General features: G+C 42.2%; 1 protein-coding gene across 3 annotated transcripts; it reads left to right on the top strand.

Annotated features, from left to right (window-relative positions):
- Nucleotides 1-1,180: 1,180 nt before the first annotated feature.
- Nucleotides 1,181-25,124, top strand: stk38a (serine/threonine kinase 38a). 3 transcript variants are annotated; one of them, XM_003454263.5, is made up of 14 exons: nucleotides 1,181-1,328; nucleotides 9,173-9,310; nucleotides 9,760-9,811; nucleotides 10,641-10,763; nucleotides 12,066-12,149; nucleotides 12,227-12,350; nucleotides 12,692-12,846; nucleotides 13,087-13,189; nucleotides 18,678-18,739; nucleotides 19,549-19,666; nucleotides 19,761-19,884; nucleotides 20,058-20,153; nucleotides 22,490-22,584; nucleotides 22,673-25,124. In XM_003454263.5, the coding sequence occupies exons 2-14, from the start codon at nucleotides 9,180-9,182 to the stop codon at nucleotides 22,807-22,809; spliced, it is 1,404 nt and encodes a 467-aa protein (XP_003454311.1). In that variant the 5' UTR covers nucleotides 1,181-1,328; nucleotides 9,173-9,179; the 3' UTR covers nucleotides 22,810-25,124. The 3 variants fall into 3 exon arrangements, with proteins under 3 accessions (XP_003454311.1, XP_013132373.1, XP_019205511.1); XM_013276919.3 differs by having other exon boundaries at nucleotides 13,087-13,198; XM_019349966.2 differs by lacking the exon at nucleotides 1,181-1,328 and adding an exon at nucleotides 1,361-1,429 and having other exon boundaries at nucleotides 13,087-13,198.
- The last annotated feature ends 88 nt before the right edge of the window (nucleotides 25,125-25,212 follow it).

Here is a 25,212-nt window from a genome sequence, read left to right as displayed (position 1 = left end):
TCCTCTTTCTGGCGCAAAGTGGGCGATAAACAAACAAGACAGAAAAGCCGATCAGCTGATCATTGATCAGTTTCATGATTGAAGTAGAAACAGGAGAGGGAGGGGGAGAGAATGAGAGAAGAAGAGGCAGCTGTGCAGCGTAAAGACAGAATAACTCCAGCTTTGTGTCTTTTCCATTCTAGCTGAAGTCCGGGACAAACTGTGTTCCTTTTCACCTCAATACGAAACGCGTAATATTTTCTCTGAATACCAGACGATTCTGTTTTTTACTGGACGGTTGGCAACTTTACTAACTAACCTCATGAATAAAATAAAGTTCACTATCAGTAACATCACAGCACCCACCCAGCTGTTTAGAAACTCCATCATGCTAGCTAGCACGCAGTACAAGTTATTGTAACTGACTGTAAAAAGTCAGTACAATGAAAATAAACTCCACCTAAACTTGGTTTATATCTGACCCGGATAGACTGCAGGTCATAACTTCTTACCTGAAGTTTAGTTCACCTGACACTCGGACCGGTGGCCGCCTCGGGTCTCTCCTCCTCCTGCCTACCCTTTCCCTCATCCACCTGCTGGCCTTTATGGTAGCTCCGCCATAGCCACCACCAAACAACTCAGTTATTTTTACACCAGCATTTGGCCAATCCACCACCTTTCATTGTTTATACCGTTACAAAAACAAAACAAAACAAAACAAAAAACCCATCGGCCCATAAAAACGAAAAATCACTATTGGCCCACTGGGCAAATGCCCGGTATGCCCGATGGCCAGTCCAGCTATGCATTATCCTAAAATTGGATCCTAAAGAGAAAACAGGGTGTGTTTAACTACCGGACAGAGCAAAAATAAATATTATTGCGAAACTTGAGGCAACTCATTTCTCTTTATGCAGAGAATAGCCTATATTTTATAGCTGTAACTTTATTGTTTGCTGAGTTTAAAGCTTTCTTGATTTCCTTTGAATGTGTATTATTATTTTAATATTCCTTTAAAACTATTATATTCTAAAAAGAGCTTTGTTACTGCTGTCAAATAATGTTGCTTTCTTACAGTACAGTGCATATTTGTTGTTAGCAGTAACGCCGTTGAGCTGTTTCTCGGTCGTCTTATGAAAATCAAATTATTAACATGTTGCCACATGTTTGAGTGAACGCTCAGTGTCATGTATGTGACGCGCAGTGGAGAAATCAACCGTCTTTCCTGTGCTGGCTCACGGAGGAGGGCATGATGCGCCGCTAGGTGTCCGCTGAGTTCAAACTGCTGGTGACGCAACGCTCATCGCAAAGCAGAGCAAGAGGCGACAGACACCGCACCTTCGACCAAGGTAAGCGAACAAAGAGTAACTCTAAAACGTGGAATTAAACGACGACAAGTCGCTGTGGTAGCTGCTTTCTTCTTTTCGCTGCCTTGTGAAACAAGTAACGCGTATGTGTTTTTGTTCCTTATTGTACTTGTAACAAACGACTAGGGCGCTTTGAGCAGATAAGTAGCTAACGTTAACTAGCTAACTTTCACTTAGCTGTTTGCTTTGGAGAACTTCAAGTCAAGTTGTAAAGCAGTGGGTACGAAGGCCGGTGTTTTCTGGTCAAGGCTTTAAAAAATAAAGACGCGTACGTTCAAAGCTGAGGCGAAACATTTCCTCGAAAAAAGGCCGTTTTATTTTGAAGGAAGTATTGGGTATCGCTTATGTTTTCCCTCGCTGGCTTTACGCTGGCAGGAACTTTAATAGCAAACTAGCTAGCTAACTAATGATAGCAAGTTAGTGTAGTAGAGTGAGATTAATGAAACTTTGTAAATTTAAAGTTCTAAACTTCAAGAGAACTGAGGAAGGATTGTGAGTGTTGGCTTAAGTTATCCTCTATCCGTAATTCTTGACTCTTTCGGCACTGCGTGCATCCGGAACTACGTGTTGTTGGCTCCTGTCGGGTTTCAATGCTATTTCTTGACCGTCGCGTTTTATTTATTTCCTCTTTTAATGTACTTATTTATCTGAGATCATAAAACTTTGAGCAGATGCAACTTGCGGAAAAAGGCAGAGGGTGTGGGCTTCAGTGAAACGTCCTAAACGTCTGACAAAACATGAAATGGGCTTTTCCTCTGTTTTTACCTCTTTTTTTTTCTCTCTAATTGTGTCACGTGTTGAATATTTAAACCATAGAATTTGTTTACTACACATAAAAACTAATTTACTCTCCCACACACCAAATATAACTAAAGTTACTAATGTTAGCTGTACAGGCTGCAGGGAAGCATGCTATTATGAGTCTACCATTATAAACTTAGTGAGATAATTCTTGGGGTTCTTTGGGATTAGTGGTGGTTTGGAGGTTGGAGATATCTGTGTGCTGATTTCCCACAGTGGAAGCCTGTGTGCTTTCCTAAACAAATTGTTAAACAGTCCGATGTGTAAGTTCCTTCTTTATACATGTTTGAATCCTTTGTCAAAAAGTATGTAACAATATAGTGTACAATTCATCGAGTAATTCGATTATAAAAGGTTTTGCTGCGCCACTCTGTAGCATGAGTGCTTCACCCACATGTGCGACTAAAAACAGACCAGCAACAGAAACGTACTTAGGGGCAGCGTGTGAATAAAAAGTATAACAACATTAAGCCCACACAGCCCCCAGTTATAAACAAAAAGACTGATAACACAGCAGCTGAAGTGAATAGGATGTTGTCACATGGAGCGTGCACACCATTAAGAGCAAAGAGGCTGAGCTGTTACTGAGACGCTGAGTGAGAAACATGTTTCCAGCAGCACTGGTCCTGTAATCACCAGGGATGGGGAAGAATTGAGCAGTTTCTTCTCCATTATAGATATCACTTATCAATTCTCATTGGCTCCACTTTGAGTCACCACCATGTCTAAGCAGCATATCAAAGACATCGTATTCATGCAAATTAATTACGTTTGTGCATGTTGGAGGTGTTCCCCTCTTTGTTGTGATCAGTGTTCCAGTCATTACTGAAATAAGTAATTAATGCACATATTACACAGAATACTTTCCTTGAAGGTAATGCAGTACGTTACTTAATTACACCTAGGATTCGTTACGTTACTTTCATGTTGAATGATGTGAAACACTGTCTGATAATTACCAATTAATAATATAAACCTGAGGCTACACCCCCACACACCAACACAAATCCCTGTCCTAATGAGGACACACCTGAGCTTTCTCTGAGCATTTAGGTATGAAAACAGAGCTGATGACACAAATCAAATATAAGACACTTTAAAGTGATCACCACAGAGATTCTACTGTAGGAACGTGAACAGGTAGAACAGAAGCTGCAGCCTGGCTGTTCATCAGTTTGTTACCTGTTGATGTTCAGCTGTGGCTCACTTTATCATGGTGCTGGTCTGGGGTCAGCATTTACTCAGCTTTAACATCACTCTGGGCTCTTGGCTAGCTTAGCGTTAGCATGCTTGCTGTGCAGGTGCTTTCAAAGAGCCAAAGTTGTGTTAACAGTATGAGGCAGTTGTTTCTGTCCTCCACTTTACCATTGCGCTCTCATCCTTTTGTGCAATAAAGCTAATGTCCATATCCAAACTGAAATCAGCTGATCGTAGTGAGAGTGCAAGAATTGACAGGCAGGCAGAATAATGATTCGATATATTATTGTGTCCTGAATGTTAGGCAGCTATCTGCCACCAGATGGCACATTGTTGTTGAGAAACACCATGAATCTGTAAATCTAGGCGTAATCTTTTTGTTAACAATATTAGAATTAAATTGCGGATACAAATTGGCTTTGTCCGAAAGGTGGTTGAGCTCTCCCTTAGATAAAGAATTCAGTCATTTGGGAGCTGCTACTCCTCCACATTGAAAGGACACAGCTAAAGCTGTCGCCTCCTCGGTAAAGTATTTAGACCAAGCATGTCCTACTTGGAGGAGGCCGCAGCGTAGACCTGGGACACACTGGGAAGCTTATATCGATTGGCTGGCCTGGGAACGCCTCGATGTTTCTCCCGATAAGTTGAAGGAGGTAGCAGAGGGAGATTTGGGCTTCCCTGCTGCAGGCCCTGCAACCCGACGTCAGATAGGCGGATGATTTATTATTTTAGATTTCAGCTTTTAATTCAGTGGCTGTCATGAACATTCAAACAGTGTGCACAGCACTAAGCACCACACGTCACAGTTTATTCGTTTTTCAGACGTCATATTTTAGTAATGCGTGAACGCGTTCATGTTTTCATGTCATGTTAAACGTCGATTTGTTTTGATTGTTTTTCTTCTGCGTTGTCTGTCTGCAGTAAATGTGCAGTGTTTGTAAGGCGTGATGTGAGGTGCTGTGCATTTAAGCAGCATGATTCATTATTGAAGGATGTGATTGATGGTGTCAGGTGTCTTTGTTAGTTTGACACTTTCCATTACACGCGTCTCAAATTCAACCTAACACCTGCGTGTTTCTTGGTTTTTAGACTAGTCGGTTAGTCTAATTTTTTTTTTCCTCGTGTAGTCGACTAAGAAATTTGAGGAAACGTTGAACGTCCCTAATTAATAAATAAATAAATATGCAGTATATGCAATAATTTAACATGATTAGAATCTTCTTGCATGCAGAAGAACAAAGTGTGAACCGGAGTCGGGTTCCTTGTTCGTGTGCACAAACTTGGCTAAATAACGACCATCCTGATTCTAATTATACGTGCAGAAAGAAACAATAAAAAGGCGATGTTCTAAGGAAATATTGGAGGCAAGCTGATGGTCCTCACAAACCCAACAAATAAATGATGTGATATTTGGTTGCTGAGGAAAGTTGTGACAGTGGCAAGATTTGTGACATTTAACGTGTTTGGAGTGTGTAGTTGTTTCTTTTGTTTTGTGGGTTAAAACAATGATTGGGCTACTGACTGTCACAGGTGCTAGACAAAAAAAACACTAAATGCAGATTTTTGATGTAAACACTTTTTCAGGTAAATGCAGTGACACCCTGGAAGTGTCAGGCTTGTGGTGGACACAGTGTGTTTTTTGGAGTGACACCTGCTTGTGTTTTTAATAGTTTCCCAAAAACTCACGAGGCATTGTCAGCATTTGAATGTAAATAGTTGTATATAAGTGTATTTGCTGCATGACATTTGAATATGACAGTTTTATATTTGAATTTTGGGTCATAACAGTGATTCATGAAACATGTTTGCTGCATTTTTTTAGGTTCAGTGTGTCACAATGAGGAAAAAAAACTGACCTATGAATCATTCAATCATAAACAAAAGGGATGAACCAGTGTTGGATCTACACATACCAAACAACTTTGACGCAATTTTAAATTGTATGTTTGTTTGTTTTTTGTTTTTTTTTTACTAGCAGCCTATGTCACAAATGTATGATTTATTTCCTTCTTTAGCTGTACGTCTGCCAGTTTGACAGGAATGAAATAGTATTTTTGCACCAGAGTTTCTCAAAAACCAACAAACTCAGCAAGGTGTGCAGATTGTCCTTAAAAATTTGAGGAAACTTGATAAGACAAAAACAAACAAACAGTATGACAAAACTGTCTATAGATGAACATTATCTGAAAGACCTACCAAAGCCCTAACATAGCACCTGCAAGATGTGCAGGCCATTCATCTACATCAGAAATGGTCTGAATGAAAGAGTGGGCTGTCAAGTAGCCGTTCTCAAGGAAAGGAAACATGGAGAAAAGGCTGAGGTGTGCCAAATTACAGAAAAACTAGACTAAAAATCAGTGGCAACAAGTCTGATTGTACAATGAATTTAAAGAAATATTTGTTCAAAGACTGTCTACAGCCGACTGTAAACATGGTGGAGTGTCTGTCATAGTTTGGGGCTCCATTTCAGCCAGCGGTGTTCGGGATTTTTTGGAATACTTTACCCAGGAGGCGACGGCCTCTACTGTCTCCTGTCTCCTTAGAGTAGCAGCTCTACTCTGAGCCCCTCCAGATGACTGAACTCTTTAACCTGTGCTAAGGCAGAGCCCGTCCACGATCATCTAGTCCACCAGTTGCGCACATCACTAGCAAACATCATCCAAAGAAAGCTTTTGGAATATCCTTCAGGAAGCCTGATAAACCTGAAGATGACTGAGAGAAATTAGTTGGAAGCTTGCTTAAGAGAGTTCAGGCTGTGTTCAAAGATAATTTAGATACCTGGTTGTAGGGCTGGGCGATATATCGAGTTTTTTTTTAAAAATATCGATATATTTTCATACGAGATATAAGATGTGACAATATCGTCAATATCGATATAGTCTGTTACGTTATAATTATACCAAATCAGCCCAAATGACTACAGGCCTGTTGCACTTACGCCTGTAGTGATGAAGTGCTTTGAGAGACTGGTCTGTCAGCACATCAGGGCCGGTCTGCCTCCCACTCTGGACCCCCACCAATTTGCCTACAGGACAAATCGATCCACCGAGGACGCTATCACCATAGCGCTCCACACTGCGCTGAGTCACCTGGAGCACCGAGGAAGCTATGTGAGAATGCTCTTCCTGGACTTCAGCTCAGCATTCATTCATATCATCCCAGAGATCCTGGTCCAGAAACTGTCTCACCTGGGACTCTCCACCCCCATCTGCCTCTGGATCAAGGACTTCCTGACAAATAGACCACAGTCTGTCAGACTCGGCCCCCACCTGCCCAGCACCGGGTCTCCACAAGGATGTGTTCTGAGTCCCCTCCTGTTTACGCTCTACACTTCCGACTGCTCCCCTACCCATCTCTCAAACACCATCATAAAGTTTGCGGATGACACCACAGTGGTTGGACTCATCTCAAGGGGGGATGAGTCGGACTACAGAGATGAGGTCAACAGACTGACTGAGTGGTGTTCAGTTAACAACCTCCAACTGAACACCACGAAAACTAAAGAACTCATCTTGGACTTCAGGAAGGGCAGAGCAGACCCGGCCCCACTTTACATTCACGGGAGCTGTGTGGAGAGGGTACACTCCATGAGGTTTCTGGGCGTGCAGATCTCTGATGATCTCTCCTGGACTGCAAATACCACGGCGGTGGTAAAAAAGGCCCAGCAGCGTCTTCACTTTCTGAGAGTGCTCAGGAGGAACAACCTGGAGGAGAGGCTGCTGGTGACATTCTACAGAGCCACCATAGAGAGCATCCTAACGTACGGCATAACAACATGGTATGCAGGGTGCTCAGCTGCAGACAGGAAAGCACTGCAGAGGGTCATCAACACAGCCCAGAAGATCACTGGCTGCTCTCTGCCCAGCCTGGAGGTCATTGCAAACTCTCGGTACCTCAGCAGAGCTGGCAATATCATCAAGGACCATTCTCACCACAGCAATCATCTGTTTGAACTATTACCGTCAGGCCGACGATACAGGTCACATAAAACCAGGACAAACAGATTCAGGGATAGCTTCTTTCCCAGAGCTATCACCGTAGTAAATAAGCACAAAAACAATTGAACCTGCTTTGCTATACCATACTGTCACTGTCATTATATTATATTATGCTGCTATTCATACTGTCATTATGTTAATGCTGCTATCCTGTATATATATCGTACTTACTATTGTTTGAGTACTTACGATTGTTTTATTGTACCTTTTATATTTTACATTTATATTTATTATTGCATTTTGCACCAAGGAAGTGGCACTCCAATTTTGTTGTACCCTGTACAATGACAATAAAGGCTATTCTATTCTATTCTATTCTACTTGTGGAGCCGCAGGTTTGCCTCTTTCGTCCACTTTTGTCTCTACGCAACGTTACTCGGCCTCGCCTCTCCTTCACTGAACACAACTCCTCCTCCCCCATCGCTTCACCTGCAGGCAATAACAAGATGAACGCGGCAAATCTCTGTTAGCGAGTTACCGCGGATCGCCCCGTGCGTGGGGCTGAACGGCGTCAACGTGTTAGCGAGCTAACCGCGCTAATGAGCTAACCGCGCTAACGACATGCAGCCCACAGGGGCTGCACGGCCTAAAATCCTTTCATTTTCTCAAAAATCGACAGTGCGCCTTATGTATGAATTCTGGTTGTGCTTGATGACCGCGAACCGATTTTATGTGATACACGGCGCTCAGCAATCTGTCAATAAATGTTTTAGTTCGACTTTGCTAAGCTACGGAGCTGCACCGCTTGATGGATTGTCGGAGCATTACGGCTACCGAGGAGCCTCGCGGAGTGATACGTACTGTGCTTCAACGTAATATTACCGTACTGTGTGTGTATAAGGACCATAAATGGCACCTGTTCAGAGACATGGTTACGAAGCGGATTTCAAACTCCAGGCTGTCAGTCACGCAGTAGAAGTTGGGAACAGAGCAGCTGTGAAATCTGTCTTTGTTATTATGCTCAGCGTCTGTTAGTTTACATTTTGACTGCACAATTGTGAGCTCTTTGTTGTGCACAAAACAACATAGTTTTATTTTATTTATGGAGCATCATTATTTAATAAATGCTCATAATTTATTTTTGAGTAATTTCTTCATGTACATCTACGCTGTATACTTTACCCAGGAGGCGACGGCCTCTACTGTCTCCTGTCTCCTTAGAGTAGCAGCTCTACTCTGAGCCCCTCCAGATGACTGAACTCTTTAACCTCTGCCTTAGCAGAGCCCGTCCACGATCATCTAGTCCACCAGTTGCGCACATCACTAGCAGACATCATCCAAAGAAAGCTTCCTGAAGAATCCTTCAGGAAGCCTGATAAACCTGAAGATGACTGAGAGAAATTAGTTGGAAGCTTGCTTAAGAGAGTTCAGGCTGTGTTCAAAGATAATTTAGATACCTGGTTGTATCAGTATGGCTGTTCAAGCCTGTTCGAATAGTACAAACTCCTAGGAAAACATAAAGTGACATGTGGCAAAAGGCTTTTGCACAGTTGTGTTAAAACACAATAATTAACAGTTGCCCAATTTCCTGACTTAAATGCAACTCTAACCCTGGCCTTCCACACAATGTTTAAAATATCCTCCTCTGGTCTGGTGTCAGTTTTTCACACGTTAGATTTCCTCATTGTTTCTTCATAGCAGCATTGTCACAGGCAGCAGAGCCTGCTACTTTCCTTCCTCTTTCTGTGGACCAACGGTCTTCTTATTTCATAGTTTAGTATTTTTAGATGTGGGAAATCTGAGATTACCATAACACGAGACATTTTTTAATAGCAGATGTCTTCTCTGCATCCTTCAGTGCACAACTCTTTGCTCTTTTTATTGTCTCAGGTAAAGCATGGCAATGACCGGCCAGACCTCGTACCCTTCCATGAGTAACCACACCAAAGAGAGGGTCACCATGGCCAAAGTGACCCTGGAGAACTTCTATAGTAACCTCATCGCTCAGCACGAGGAGAGAGAGATGAGGTAACGCTCGCAAGCTTTAGTGCTTCTTACATGAACAAAGGCTAACGTTGCTATTTTAGCTTTTGTTATGAACTACAAAAAAATGTGGGCTGGATAAATTTGTCCCTCCCAAATAAAACAATTAACCACTGAATTCACAGCACAACTGAAGCTGATGGCTAATGCATGGACAACCCACTTTGTTTGTTTTGGTTCATCAGGATGTGGTTTCTGTCAGTATTACACCGAGGAGGGGCCACTTCCTGTTGTGGCATTCACAGTACAGTATAGTCATAACCTCGTCCTGACTGGTTTATTGCATTTTTAGTACAGAAGGTTTTGCTATATGAAAATGATAGGAATGTAAAAGTGCACTAAAGCTTTGGTTCTCTGTTTGTCATGTGTTTAATAAAGAAACATAATAACTCTTTATGCCTGTAACCCAGTAATAAGCTGTGCTGTGGTTTCAGGCAGCAGAAGCTGGAGAAAGTTATGGATCAGGAGGGCTTGGCTGATGAAGAGGTGAGTAAGGTGTTTACTGACCCCAACGTGTTCTGGAGACTTATGTCACAGTGTGTGTAATCTCCATGTTGGTGTGGGTCAGGTGGTAGAGCAGGTCAGCTACTGATTGGAAGGTTGGTGGTTCGATCCCTGGCCCTGCATTGCCAAATATCTTTGGGCAAGATACTAACCCCCAGTTGCTTTCCGATGCATCCATCAGAGTATGAATGTTAGCTAAACAGCACTAAAGTATAGAAGGAAGTGCTTGTATGAATGGGACTTATTGGCATGAGGCATGTTGTATAGAGCGCTTTGAGTACGCTGGGAGAGTAGAAAAGCGAGTACAATAAAGTCTCACAGTGGACATGAAACGCTTCTTGTATAAAGGCTAATTTACAGCATGGATCCCTGCTCTCAAACTGCCTCTGTAGCTGCATTTAAAAAATAAATCAGTACTTAAAGTTTTAAAAGTGGCTTTGGTTGCTTTCGGTCAGTAGACTTCCATTCGTTTATGTTAACGAACTAGTAACAGAACCAATAACACGGGGGGATTTCAACTATAAACCAGTCTAAGGGATCACCTTTGTGCTACCTCAGTCTGCAGCAATGAGCTTTATATGCTGTCCACTTTCACTGTCAGTCCCTTAAATAGTAAACAGTTCTTCATTCTTTTAGCTAGAAGCACTGAAAATCCACCAGACAGTAATTTAAGCTGGGCTGTTGGAGGTCATTTTTCTTTCTTACATCTTAATTTGCTTAACAGTAAATTTTAATTATTGCTTTAAAATCAGACACCTCTGAAGTCTGAATTGAACAGTGTAGTGTATTTAAAGTGCTGTGTCCTCTGCAGAAACGTATCCGGCGCTCTGAGCATGCAAGGAAAGAGACCGAATTTCTGCGTTTGAAACGTACTCGACTGGGTCTGGAGGACTTTGAATCCCTGAAGGTGATTGGCCGAGGAGCTTTCGGAGAGGTAAAAGCCTTTGATGCTGTTGTTTTGAAACTGGTCAGCGAGGACGTTAGAATTCTAACTAATAAAAACTAAATTGTAACTAAACATGGAAAAAAACGGAAACAATTCTAACTCTGCTCATCACTGTGTAGAAATGCACCAATTACAATTTCGACGTGGACGCTGAAGTTTGTGAATGCAATAACTCGAAAATGAGATGAAGTTTCAAATTGATAGCATAGGTGTGTCTGCTGAAAATGTCAGATGAGTTTAAATCTCGGTGACCTCAACCTTAGGGTCAAGGTCAGAGGTCAAGTCTTGTGAAAATCTTGTGAATGCAGTAGCTTGGCAACAAGCCCACATAGGATTTTGAAACTGATACTGTAGCTGGTCTATACTAGGAGGCTGGGGGAAGCTCATTCTGATTTAAAATGTTGCTTTAAAGGTTCAATGACCATAGAACTTTACTCTAATGGAATATGAGATAAGAAATACTTTATTTTTGTCCACATTTGAGACATTTTTTGTTACAGCATTTAAAAAAACAAATGTAACAAGTAACCATGTCTTGACTATTATACATGTTGCTGATTCCTCATGTTACTAGCTCCAGTGCTGGTATAGTGCGCTGGCTTCACCTGGTTGATTAGAAAAAAATCTCCATCATTTAAAGAATCTCTGCTTCATTAGGAGATCCGTTCTCTATGGAAGCCCATTTCCGCCACTAAAAAAAAAAAAAAAAGTATCCATAACTCGAAATTTCAAATTATTTTCTTGAAATTTTGACTTATTAACTCGAAATTTTCAGAAAAGTAACTCGAAATTTCGAGTTAGCTCTGCCAGTCAGTAATCTACATGAATGATGTCATTTCCTTGTTACCCGGAAGCTGAAGCCCTGTGCTACAAATGCTACAGCTAAACTACCAGAATTACAGCCAGTCATGAATGCACATGAATGAATTACGGAGTATGTTTTTTAGCGTGGCTTCACAAATGATAAAATCCTTGTGTTATTAGCTGAATCACATTGTGTTACGATCAGCAAACGTACTCTCGAAAGCTCCCAATTTGTTGCGGTCCAGTTTTGAGTGCGCATTCCTCCATATCCTTCCAGGTAACAAGAAAATGACTTCATTCACGCAGATTACTGATTGGCAGAGCTAACTTGAAATTTTGAGTTCATAAGTGAAAATTTTGAGAAAATAACTCAAAATCCATCCATCCTGCAGTCAGTCAGTGGAAGAAGAAGAAGAGAGGCTAACTTCTGGACAGAAGAAGTTCCCAACCACACTCATCATCAGCTTTGTTGATTTCTACTTGCAGGTACGCTTGGTGCAGAAGAAAGACACCGGTCATGTTTATGCTATGAAGATCCTCCGCAAAGCTGATATGCTTGAGAAAGAACAGGTGAGCTACAGGATACACACCCTGAAGTGCTGCCCTTTGACATCTGTGTGTAACCCCTTCTTCCTGTCCATCTACAGGTTGGTCACATCCGTGCTGAACGAGACATTCTGGTCGAGGCCGACAGTCTGTGGGTGGTCAAAATGTTCTACAGCTTCCAGGATAAGCTGAACCTTTACCTCATCATGGAGTTTCTACCTGGAGGTACGAACGGGGCGCTGCTCAGCATGAAAAACTGCTGTGACCAAAGAATGCTGCTGTCATCTTCAATAGTACTGTAGCTGCGCCCCTCTCTAACTCTGGCAGTCAGTTATGATTTCATCACTCACACAATTTCAAACTCAAAAACAGTTGAGAGGAAAAAAAAACAGTCATCCTGTTGCTTCACATTAACAACACTCTAATGTCTCTGTGTGTTTTGATGCATTGCACAGACGTCGATACTAATTAGTAAAACGAACCCACTTAAATGTGCTGGAAACCGTATTCTTTGACTAGAAGTCATCCGTCCTGTAGAATGACTGTTCTCTGCTGCTGTGGTGCAGGCGACATGATGACCCTGCTGATGAAGAAGGACACTCTGTCAGAAGAAGCTACTCAGTTCTACATAGCAGAGACGGTGCTGGCCATTGACTCCATCCACCAGTTGGGCTTCATCCACAGAGACATCAAACCAGACAACCTGCTGCTGGACTCCAGGGTGCGTCCGAGCTGTCGTTTTTACCAGCTTTTAAATGATTGGAACATGTGACCATAGTTAGGCACTCTCCGTATCATGAAAGAAATATGAAAAACTTGTACTGTTGTGTGAAACTTGCACACTGTGAGTTTCTGTTTGGTCTGTTTATCTATGAGGAACTTTGACCTTTGGTCTGGTTTTGTGACCCTGGTGTGACATCATAGTTTGCTGCTATGTGTAATGTTGTGCTCTTTGTTTCAGGGTCACGTGAAGCTGTCTGACTTTGGGCTGTGCACAGGCTTAAAGAGGGCTCATCGGACTGAGTTCTACAAGAACCTGAACCACAGCCTGCCCAATGACCTCAGTAAGCAAAGTCAGCAAAGTCCATTTAATTCAAATATAGCTTGCACGCAGCACCCGTCACTTGCTTGCATTTAACTTGTTTTCTTGAAAACAGTGTTCGCAACTCAGAAGTTTGACCACGGTCAGTGTGAGCTGACTTTCTCCTCTGCTCAGTTTTCCATAAATCGGATGACAGGAAATGTGCAGGATTGCTAGGAATACTGATATAAGTTGGATGTTGATGCATTTCTGGCTGATTTCTACACAGTGTCTAAGTGTTTGCAGTCACATTAGACATAGTGACTATAATATTGGGGCCTACAGTACTGTACAAAAGAGTTTTACTAAAGTGTGCACACAACAGAATTTGTACAGTTCTAGTAAGGATGAAAGTAAGGCTGCAGCGATTGATTATTATTATTTTTTATTTATTTATTTTTTGCCTGTCCCGTTTGGCTCTTTTGCCATCAGAATTATTGTCTAAAGGCGAAGAAAGATGCCCAACGGATTTACTTTACCTAATGGACCATCCCAGCCTTGCTGTAATGGTTTATTTGATTCACCTTTTATTGTTTATTTTATTTTCACTTGCTGAATACGGGACAGACTTGATTGGGGGAAAGAAAGGGAAAGAAAAACAGCGGGGAAGAGGGACGGGGATAAAGGGCAAAAAACAAAAACCAACAGAATAAGCAGACAAAAAATACATATATCGATCACCTGGATCACCTGTTGAGAAAGAAAGAAGAAAACAAGCAGAAGAAAAAAGAAGAGCAACATAATAAACATAATCACGATGATCTATGTGAATATAACAGTAAATACTAAATATTAAACATTATTGTGCAGCATGTTGGATCGACAGCGCACAGTGTGCTTTGAGGTAAGAGCCAAAAAGAGTGTAGTTTGTGTGTGTGAGCACCCGTGTGTACACCGCACTTGTATTTAAAAGGTTCCTTCATGTAATGATCTGCTAGAGGGTGTGGGGGGCCACTGCCCCGTCCTCCAGGGCATGAAGCAGGTATGGAGGAGATCCAGGCTCCAGACATCCAGAGGCCCCCAGAACACAAGAGACCAAGGAAGACCAACAGAGGGGCAGCCGCGCCACTATCCCAGAAAGAGCTGAGGAGAGTCCCAGATGAGGGGTCACTCAGCAGCCGCGGAGCAGAAGCCAGGGGGGTCGCAGTGACGTGCCCGTGAGCTCCGCCGGCAGCCAGCTGTGCCTGAGTGACCGAGCCCCAGGCCGAGAGCCCGAGGGCACCCCACCCCCGAAGTGGCCCGAGCGAGCGCCAGGACTTCATGGAAGCAGTTTTGTAGGAATGGGGTCTAAAAGACACATTGATGGTTTGGAGGAAGTAATTATTGAAGTTAACTCAGAAAGATCAATTGGAGAAAAAGAGTCTAACTTAACATCGATGGTACTAAAAGTAGCTGTAGATAATATTACATCTGTGGGATGATTATTGGTAATTTTTTCTCTAATGATAAAAATTTTATTTGTGAAGAAGTTCATGAAGTCATTACTAGTTAACGTTAAAGGGATTGTTGGCTCAGTAGAGCTCTGACTTTTTGTCAGCCTGGCTACAGTGCTGAAGAGAAACCTGGGGTTGTTCTTATTTTCTTCAATCAGTGACGAATAGTAAGATGTTCTGGCTTTGCGGAGGGCTTTCTTATAAAGCAGCAAACTATTTCTCCAGGCTAAATGATGATCCTCTAAATTTGTGACACGCCATTTCCTCTCCAGCTTACGAGTTATCTGCTTTAGGCTACGTGTTTGAGAATTATACCACGGAGTCAGGTACTTCTGATTTGAGGCCTTAGTTTTCACAGGAGCTACAGTATCCAGAGTCGTACGTAGTGAGGAGGTAAAATTATTAACAAGATAATCGACCTCTGTTGGAGTAGCGTTCAGATAGCTGCTCTGCTCTATGTTGGTACAGGGCATTGAAGATGATAACAGTGGGTGGATTATATTCTTAAACTTAGTTACAGCACTTTCAGAAAGACATCTACTTTGATAAAGTCTACTCTCCACTGCTGTGTAATCAATTATTGTAAATGTAAATGTTATCAGGAAATGATCAGACAGCAGAGGGTTTTCAGGAAACACTGTTACATGTTCAGTTTCTATGCCATATGTTAAAACAAGATCTAGAGTGTGATTAAAGTGGTGGGTGGGTTCTTTTACATTTTGAGAGAAGCCAATTGAGTCTAATAACAGATTAAATGCCATGTTGAGGCTGTCATTTTTAGCATCTACATGGATGTTAAAATCACCCACAATAATTATTTTATCTGAGCTGAGCACTAAATCAGATAAAAAGTCTGAGAAATCAGAGAGAAACTCTGTGTAAGGCCCAGGTGGACGATAGATGATAACAAGTAAGACTGGTTTCTGAGTTTTACAGCTGGGGTGGACGAGGTTAAGCATCAGGCTTTCAAATGAATTAAAAGTCTGTCTTGGTCTTTGGTTGATTAATAGGCTGGTGTGAAAAATTGCTGCCACACCGCCCCTCGGCCTGTGCTTCGAGATTTCTGGTAGTTAGAATGACTCGGGGGTGTTGATTCATTTAAACTAACATACTCATCCTGCTGCAGCCAGGTTTCTGTAAGGCAGAGTAAATCGATTTGTTGATCAATTATTAAGTCATGTACTAACAGAGACTTGGAGGAGAGAGACCTAATATTTAATAATCCACATTTCACTGTTTTACTCTTTGGTTCAGATGTGGATACTGTATTGTTCTTTCTTTGTGATTTTTTATGTTTAAGTTGTTTATTGCTGGTTTTTAGTTTGTTTTTTGTCTTTTTGGGAGCTGACACAGTCTCAATGGAGATGGGTTTTTGGGGGGGTAGCAGGAGGAGAGAAGCTGCAGAGAGGCGTGTAAGACTGCAACCCTGCTTCCTGGTCCCAACTCTGGATAGTCATATTTTGGGGGGTTTAATAAATTGGTCCATATTTCTAGAAATGAGAGCTGCTCCATCCAAAGTGGGATGGATGCCGTCTCTCCTAACAAGACCAGGTTTCCTCCAGAAGGTTTGCCAATTATCTATGAAGCCCACATCGTTTCTGGGACACCACTCAGACAGCCAGCAATTTAAGGAGAACATGCGGCTAAACATGTCACTCCTGGTCTGATTGGGGAGGGGACCAGAGAAAACTACAGAGTCTGACATTGTTTTGGCAAAGTTACACACCGATTCAATATTGATTTTAGTGACCTCCGATTGGCGTAACCGGGTGTCATTACTGCCGACGTGAATTATGATCTTACTGTATTTACGTTTACCCTTAGCCAGCAGTTTTAAATTTCCTTCAATGTCGCCTGCTCTGGCCCCTGGAAGACAATTGACTATGGTTGCCGGTGTCTCTAGCTTCACATGTCTGAGAACAGAATCACCAATTACCAGAGTTTGACCCCCGGCGGGTGTGTCGCCGAGTGGGGAAAAACGGTTAGACACATGAACAGGTTGGTGGCGTACCTGGGGCTTCAGTTTAAGACTATGCTTCCTCCTCACCGTCACCCAGCCGCCCTCTTTCCCCAGCTGCTTGGGGTCTGCCGGGGAACTGCTAGCAGGGCCAGCTAGCAGATAGACCTCCAAACCTTGGAGGGCCTGAGATGATTGATTATTTTAATGATCGAGTAATCTATCGATTATTCCATTGATTAATCAGATAAGAACTGGTTTTGTCTTATTTATGAGCAATAATAAATATACAAAGAGAATAAACACGGGTTTTTTAAAATGAACTGCTCATTGGTTTCCATTTTAGAAAATGTAACTTTAACTCAACCCTTTGGCTGTTTTTATATTAAAAGTTTAAAAGAAAACACTTCCTTAAATGCAAAAAATCTGTAAATGCTCTAAAGTTCTCTGTGACAGTGTTTCATCTTGTCGATGAGGTAGCTGTGGTGTGCATGTGTTCAGTGTTTGTGTGCGGGTTAGTGTGCAGTGAATGACTGTAAGCCTTACACGGAGCGTGTGCTGGCTGCAGTGAAGGAAGGCGAGCGTATCTGCAGTTTGCTGTGCTGCTGAAACGGATGTTATGATGGTGCAGATGTTCATTCATTTTGATAACAACCTAAAATTGCTTGGCTCAGTGTCTTAGTTTTACTGGCTTGTGAAAAAAAAATTATATTTATTTTTAAATATTAATGTTTAATTCATTTCAATTAACACTTTTAATCTGCAAAATGTTACAAAGCCTTAATATGGTCCAGTACACCCCATGCCCCCCTTTAGACTCCCCCCTGTTTGCTGCAGCCATCAACGGCTGCCGTCAGCCTTCATTAAGCTGTATAATACAAACAGGCTAAGTTCACAGTTCATCTGCAGGTTGATCTCTGGAGGCTTACTGCAGAGTTCTCTGTGTGAAACAAACATCTTAGCAGCTGCTGAGTTTGCTTTTCTTCATCTTGGAGTTTGTTGATCAGCTGCTTTGATGAAGGACTCGCACTCGCTTTTCCCCAGTAAAGGTTTTAATGGTGACCACAGGAGCAGCGCTGCTGTTTTGGACGACAGAAACACTTTCTTTCACTCACTGTCTGTAACGACTCCACCTCTGTGTGTGTGTGTGTGTGTGTGTGTGTGTGTGTGTGTGTGTGTGAGAGATCAAACTATGACAGCATCATATTCATCAGTATTTTTGTTTAAAACTAGCGGCTGTGTGGGCTCGTTCTACGTTTTATTCACACGCTGCTTCTAAATACGTTTCTATTGCTGGTCTGTTTTTAGCTCCAAATGTGGGTGAATCACTCGTGTGAGAGCGGCGAGCTGCAGAGCTGAGCATTAAATGAAGCCTTGAAACAAAACCTTTGTGTTGAGGATTTTTTATGGTTGAATTATTCCAATTACTCGATGAATCTCTGCAGCCTTACTTGAAAGTCGGACACTTTTATTCCTCAGCACAGGCTGATCCCCCCCCCCCCCCCCTCTTTAATTATTTCTGTAAGGAGTCTTCAGGAATACTTCTCTTGAATACTCTAAAGATCTTATTTGGATGATGGCTGCCCATTGTGTCATCCTTTCAGCGTGAACCCACTCTGCCTCAGTAATATTGAGGTCTGGGATCTAGGCAGGCCAGTCTGGTTGGATTCCATTGTGTGTTTGTCTATCCAAGAATGGTTTCACTGCATTGGCAGTGTGGGTGAAATCATTGTCATCCTGGACAAATTAAGCCACTGGCAATCAGATACTTTCCAGATGGTGAATCCGAGTCCGATGGTACTTTTCTGTGTATTGAAGCATTGGCTGAAGTGCAGCCTCAAAACATGACGAGCTGTTGTGACTGATTTCAGTCTGGCTCTCGTGTAGTTTGGCACACCTCACCCTTTTCACAGTTGTGTTCACACAGTAATCATAGACATCATTCTGAATCAGGCAGGCCTGACTGTGAAGAAGACTTGCACTCACCTTCAGTGCCACAAATGTTATCTATTCAATGACTGATGAGAGCCTTGCTGTGATGGAGTCGTAGCTTTTAATACTGAGTTGTCTTGCCTACACAGCATCCCAGAACATGAACTCTAAGAGGAAAGCAGAGACCTGGAAGAGGAACAGGAGGCAGCTGGTAGGTTTGAACACACACATGATTACACTTGAAGTAAGGAGAACATGTTGGCTGTCAGTATAGAAAATGTCTGCTATTTGATATTGTGCTCGATTGTTTTTTGTGGTGTTGCCAAATCCACTATTAATGGAAATATTGTTATCATTGGGATGGTTGTTAGAAATCACACGGCACCACAGTCAGGGGCTCACGATAAACCCCAGAGCCAAATGTTACTAGTTGTGAATGAACACAAACACAAAGGAGTATTTGATTGTACAATTTGAAATGTAAAAAAAGAAATGCTCAGTGCGTGGAGCGGGCGACCACATGCCATAGGGCTGAGAGCGGCCGGCCGGGTTCAAGTCCGACCCGCAGCCCCGCATGTCTTCCCCTCACTTCTCTGCCCCCGCTATGACAAAATGCTCATTATTTAAACTATTAATTCATTGAATTTACAGAAAAAGTGTAATAATGTGCTCTTCTTGAAACTTATGACGACAGCAGCAGTTGAAGGATGAAAGCACAGTGTTACACTTTTCACAGTCAATAAAGTCCTGCATGTTATCGACATATAAAGCTAATAATTATTTATCATAATAATGTAAATGTATGGCACAAAGGAAACATGACATCGTGTGGCTAGAATTACAATCTCACTTCCTTTTGTTTTGATTAGATCAGCCCTGAGTTAAATCTTGATGTTACCCAGTGCAGACAAAGCAGTGTCTTTGTGAAGCCTGTCTGTGGAAAGTGTAACATTTAAACACAGGTGGTAGCTTTTCCCGTCCTTTCATCGTATGTATTGTCCCCCTTCCTTTATCCATCAGGCATTCTCCACAGTGGGAACACCAGACTACATTGCTCCAGAGGTCTTCATGCAAAATGGATACAACAAACTGTGTGACTGGTGGAGCCTGGGTGTGATCATGTATGAGATGCTGATAGGTAATGTTTCAGAAAATGAATCTTATTCACCTTTTGAGGTTAAATATAACACGGGCTCTTATAATAGCGGAGTCCTGTTTTTTGTTCTGTGCAGGTTATCCTCCATTTTGCTCAGAGACGCCACAAGAGACGTACAGAAAAGTGATGAACTGGAGAGAGACACTCGTCTTTCCTCCAGAGGTGCCTATATCAGAGAAGGCCAAAGACCTCATTCTCAGGCAAGCACACGCCTCTGCTTTGCTTCATCTCCCATCCTGTCATAGGAGTTGATGCTGTTGTTACTCTTGTTTTGTATGCTGACCATAGACATTTCAGAAATGTCAACTTTCTAATGGCTTCTAACACCTGAGGTGTTTGTATTGCATTGTACTAACTGATCGTGAGTTTACAGGTTCTGCTGTGAGGAGGAGCACAGGATTGGGGCTTCGGGCGTGGAGGAGATCAAGTCCAATCCTTTCTTTGAGGGTGTAGACTATGACCATATCAGGTGGGCATACTTACCACGCATATTAAAGATGGTTGTGCTGACATGTTGGATTCTCAAATGTCTTCATTTTAAATTGTAATAGATCAACTTAACATAAAGAGAAGGACCCAGAATCTCTGAGAGTTGTGAATGTGCCTACAGTTCAACAGGAAGGCATTTAAAAATGAGTTTCATTAGATGATCTTTGTCTGGTTGGAGTCCTGTGCACCCTCAGATGTCCTTGACGATAAAGACCTGGTCCAGTGTTCTGCAACCAGGACAAAAACCACATTATTCAGACTGTATCTAAGGTTTGACCATAACAGGCAAACCTTGGCGTACACCTTGGCGTACAGGCTGACCCTCCAGTCCCCTGGAGGGTCAGAGGTATGTCAGCCAAGGATCAGGGTCACCCTCCCCTCACCCCGAGACACTGTTTCCTCTATAGAAAGCGTGTCAGCGGGATAACAGACGTCCTTTGGGATTCTGCAAGACGTACCCAGTGCTCCCTCACTATACGCTTGGGTATACCTGGTCAGTCTCTCTCTTTACTTGAAGGTTTAGAACATACGGCCACAGATCCGATGACAGAATAGACCCTGTGCACAAGAAAATGCTAACTTCCTGGTTTGAGACCGGATGTAGGGTTGTACATTTCCGGTAGCTTTACTTTGCGGTCAATCGCTACTGCCAAGATATTCTCCAAAATCATGTCCAAAACTCGAAAACAGAAAGATCGCGTTAAGTTACAAAGAGGAGAAGGTGGGAACACTCACCACTGTTGTGTCATAAAAAATCTAATGATCAACTTTGACGTTTAAAGAGTTTAGATCGATCAGTTGTTTACATCACTCAACACAAGCAGAACTGCATTACAGAATCAGAAGACACATCGTCCACATTCAGAAGCACATCTCTGTATAGTGACAGGTCTTATGATTTAAACAGGCAAATGTTCAGCATTCAAACTACAGGTGAACAATAGTCAAACCAGATGTTTCCCTGTTATGTCGATATCAGCTAGTCAAGTACACACCTACACAGCATGTTAACAAACCGTGAAAAAAAGCCACACAAAAAATGAATGATTGCTGGTAAGGGTTTCTCTACATTAGTATTTACGAAGGGTGTGTTGTGACTTACCTTCAAAATTACAGTGGTCCCTCGCTATAACGCAGTTCACCTTTCACCTCGCTGTTTCGCAGATTTTTAGTGCAAGTTTGCATGCTTTTTTGTTTTTACATCACATTGTGTCCTGCCTCCTGATCGCTGCAGACAATCTCCTCCGTGACGTCTCTCCTGTACAGTACAGAATTGCTGCATCGATCGCTAGCAGTGTGACTTTGAAGTGCAGTACTGTATGTCCACGATGTCCACGCATCAAAAAATAAAACTGGCTACTTGATTTCACCCATCGCTGGTTATTTTTAGAACATAACACCCGCGATAAACGAGGGACAGCTGAGAAATATAACATTTGAATCCCTTTTCTCTTTTGCTCTGAGGTGCGGGGGAAAAATATCGACAAGTCGATGAACATCATTTACAGGTATATTGGGTAAATGCCCAAGACATCTATAGAAATGTAAATCGCCGCTTGATTCATTCATTTGCTTAACTTGTTTTGGACCGTAAACAAGGCGCGAATAGGACACCGGAAACAAAGCTCCCCACAGGAGTTTCCGCACCGGAAGTAGCATATGCTAACGTGCACAGTCTGTTCCAAAATCAATCATCGACCTGTGCCCTAGGGTGTTGTGGTGCCATGTGCACTTATGGACATCCTTATGTTTGACTGCAGATTGGAATAGAGTCCAGGCCCTCTCTACAAGTTTGATTCCAGAGCCCAAGCCGTGCATTGAGGTTGCCGCAACTGAGCCGATATCTCTCAACCTCACACGCTAGCTCAGGCTCCTTCCCTGCGGGAAGGTTGACGTTCCTCTTCCCGATAGCCAGTCTCTGTATCTAGGGATCGGACCTCGGGCCTCTGCCACCGACACACACTTCATTTGATGCCTACAGCGCCACCTATGTGGGTGCTGGGCCTACAAGAGGGTAGCCCATGGTCCAGCCACCAGACACTCTCTCTCCAGTTTCCTCCCCAGGCCTGGCTCCACAGGGCGGGGCAACGGTAATCTTTTATCAGTAGGGGTCAACTGAATCGCTCTTCATCGTTTGCCTTGGGAGATCCTACCAGAGGTCAGCATGGCCCTTGGGATCACTGAGACACACAAAACCCTCCACCAAAGTAAAGTGGCGATTTGTGGAGAGGAACGTTAGCCATTCAGGCAATTTGCTGATTCTGTTTTCAAATGCAAACTTTGACTTTAGTTTTGTAACTTTACTGATGTTTCCAGGGAGAGGCCTGCTGCCATTCCCATAAATATCAGAAGCATTGACGACACCTCAAACTTTGACGAATTCCCTGATTCAGATATCCTCACACCTACAGGTACCTATAGTGTAGCTCCAAATATTTCACGCTTTGTTGTGAAATCTCAGATTATTAAAATGCCTTACTACTTGTTGTGTTACTCCAGCCACTCAGGTGTCCAATCAGGCTGAGGCTGATCTGAAGAACAAGGACTGGGTCTTCATAAACTACACCTACAAACGTTTTGAAGGCCTGACGGCTCGAGGTGCTATCCCGTCCTACATGAAGTCGGGGAAAAGATGAACACCACCACACGGGCGTTTGTCCAACTCCTCCATGAATCCTGAAGGAGCTGTCTCGAGTCCTGAAAGAACTGTCTGTGTGGTGTCACACAGCTCTTTGCAAATAAAAAGGGGACTACTTTTCCTCTGTTGCTTTCTACAGGAATGTTTCATTTCACGAGTAGGAACTGCTGCAATCATTCTGCAGCTGTTCACTCTGTCTAATGCTTCCAAGGGTACTTCTCTACTTCCTGCTCACAATGACACTGAACTGGGAATAATATATCCACTTGTATTTTGCACCAGTGGCTGCAGATGGTTTTCTTCACTCCTGCTAGCATCATTGATGTTCCCTGTGTGTAAAATGAGCACTGTGTTGTTGGACTTACCAAGTGCTCTTGTCTTTCCAAACCAGCACATCCCCCTCCTTGAAATTATTTTTTTAAACATGTCAACTTGAAGATGGCATCAAATCGTCACGTGACATGAAATAGATGCTTTTCAGGGATTCCCTCCTTATGTTTCTTTTTTCTGGGCTTGTCTAAAGTGCTGCTGGCTTCTTAAGATCAAACCAAAGACTGAACTGAATGTTTGATCTCTCCATCACATCACTTCCACTAACTCTGTTGTCCTTGTTTAGGTTAAAGCGTGCATATTTGAGAATTATGAATTTTATGGAACACAAACACAGATCATGTGACATTTGACCCCATCATGTCTGCCTTCTGCACCTTAAATGATGTGGATGTCGCTGTAGTATAATCAAGCCTCCAGCTCCTTATATTGCGTGTTTAAAATAGTTTGGGTTTGACAGGGCAGGGAAAGGAAACGCCCACTAATGGCTGCGCTCATTATTTAATGTGCAACTAATCATTTTGAATTGGTGACTTGTTTTCAGAGTTATAGAGACAAATGTTACAAATTTTCAGGAGATCCAACCAGCAAGCATCTTTAGTTCAAGGGGAATTCAATGGGTAAAATATATTTTAATTAAAATGGATTATAAGATTAAATTGAAGAATGAATAATTGTTTGAGTGATTGATTAAGTCTTGTGATGGATGTGCATGACTGACTAGTTGATACCAGACACTAGTTGGTTAACAATTTTAAAAACTTTTGTATTATGCATAAAAATTAGGGTTTTAAGACATGATTGTTGGTCCATTAATATGTAGCTTTAAATGGTGTTAACACTTTGACCCCAGGACTGTGCTCCAGCTCTGTTACTGGTTCTTTGCCACCTCTTCACTTATCACTGCTTTCAAAGCACTTTGGACTGGTTTGGTTTTTCCTTCAAACTCGTTTGCTGCAGCTTGAAATCTATTTGATGTGATAAAGAGGTGGTGAAATGGCTTGAACATGAGTTTGTCTCCACTAAAGAGCAGACAGGCCAGTGGGGAGTCGGTCCATCCACATCGAGGGCTAAATGATTCTTCAGTGAACACAATATCCAGAATGCTGTCATTTAAAGTGAATGTAAATGAACTTTTTTGGAATTGTGGGAAAGTGCTTTTTGCCACAGTAGTTTCAAAATGCTGTTTGTTTGAATGAGGTGTAGACGCCCCCTCATGCTTTTCCTTCAGCGAATCCAAACTCTTAGCAATGTTGTTAAATTGTATTTTGATCAGATTAATGCTGTTTTTTTTAAATGATCAGATGTAATATTTCCAAGATGAAACTCTGCTCGTATAGTTGAAGCTGTATCCAAAGATATCACAGATGTTAGACTGGTTTGTGAAAACTAAATGTTTGGTTTGTTTCTCATGTGTTTGCTGGAATGGTCTTCTGCGAGTCTTAAATCTGAAGATTTGACGTTTTCTATGTAATATAGTATATACAGGTAGTGGGTAGATAAATCTCAGTACATTTTAGGATACAGTGCATCTTTTATTTTAATGGCTGGGTTCCATTTTTTTAAACAGTCTGTTGTGATGCTCCAGCTATGCATGCTTTAACCAAACCGTAGACGTGGTGGCTTAAAGAAACGGATGTAGAATGACTTGTTTTATTGATGATGGTGTGTGTGTGTGTGTGTGTGTGTGTCTGTGTGTGCGCGCGTGTGGGGGGTTATTTTTTAAACCAGCAATGTTTGCAGATGCTGTGCTCGTCATTATGCTCTGCATGTCGTCTGAGTCACAGATAAGGGCTTTGGAGAAGGTGGATGTACATTATTTATATACCACTGTTTGCTGTTTGCAGTTGTATGTTTTCTAATATTTGACAATTAATTATTCTGCACTTACTGTATTGCTTCTTCACTCTGTAGCATTATCTTTTTATTTATTTATCTTCTTTTAACCAGGAAGTGAACCTCTTGGTAATTAAAAAAAAAAAAAAGTATTTTGCAAGAGTATTATGGGCCCAGGTTTGCAGTATTAATACTGCATATTCTTGGAGAAATCTTGCACAACTGGAATCGAAGC

The sequence above is a fragment of the Oreochromis niloticus genome, linkage group LG20 (assembly GCF_001858045.2).
Source record: "Oreochromis niloticus isolate F11D_XX linkage group LG20, O_niloticus_UMD_NMBU, whole genome shotgun sequence".
Classification (NCBI taxonomy): domain Eukaryota; kingdom Metazoa; phylum Chordata; class Actinopteri; order Cichliformes; family Cichlidae; genus Oreochromis; species Oreochromis niloticus.
Note: the sequence above shows the minus strand (reverse complement) of the source record. Positions and strands in the feature narration are given on the sequence as shown.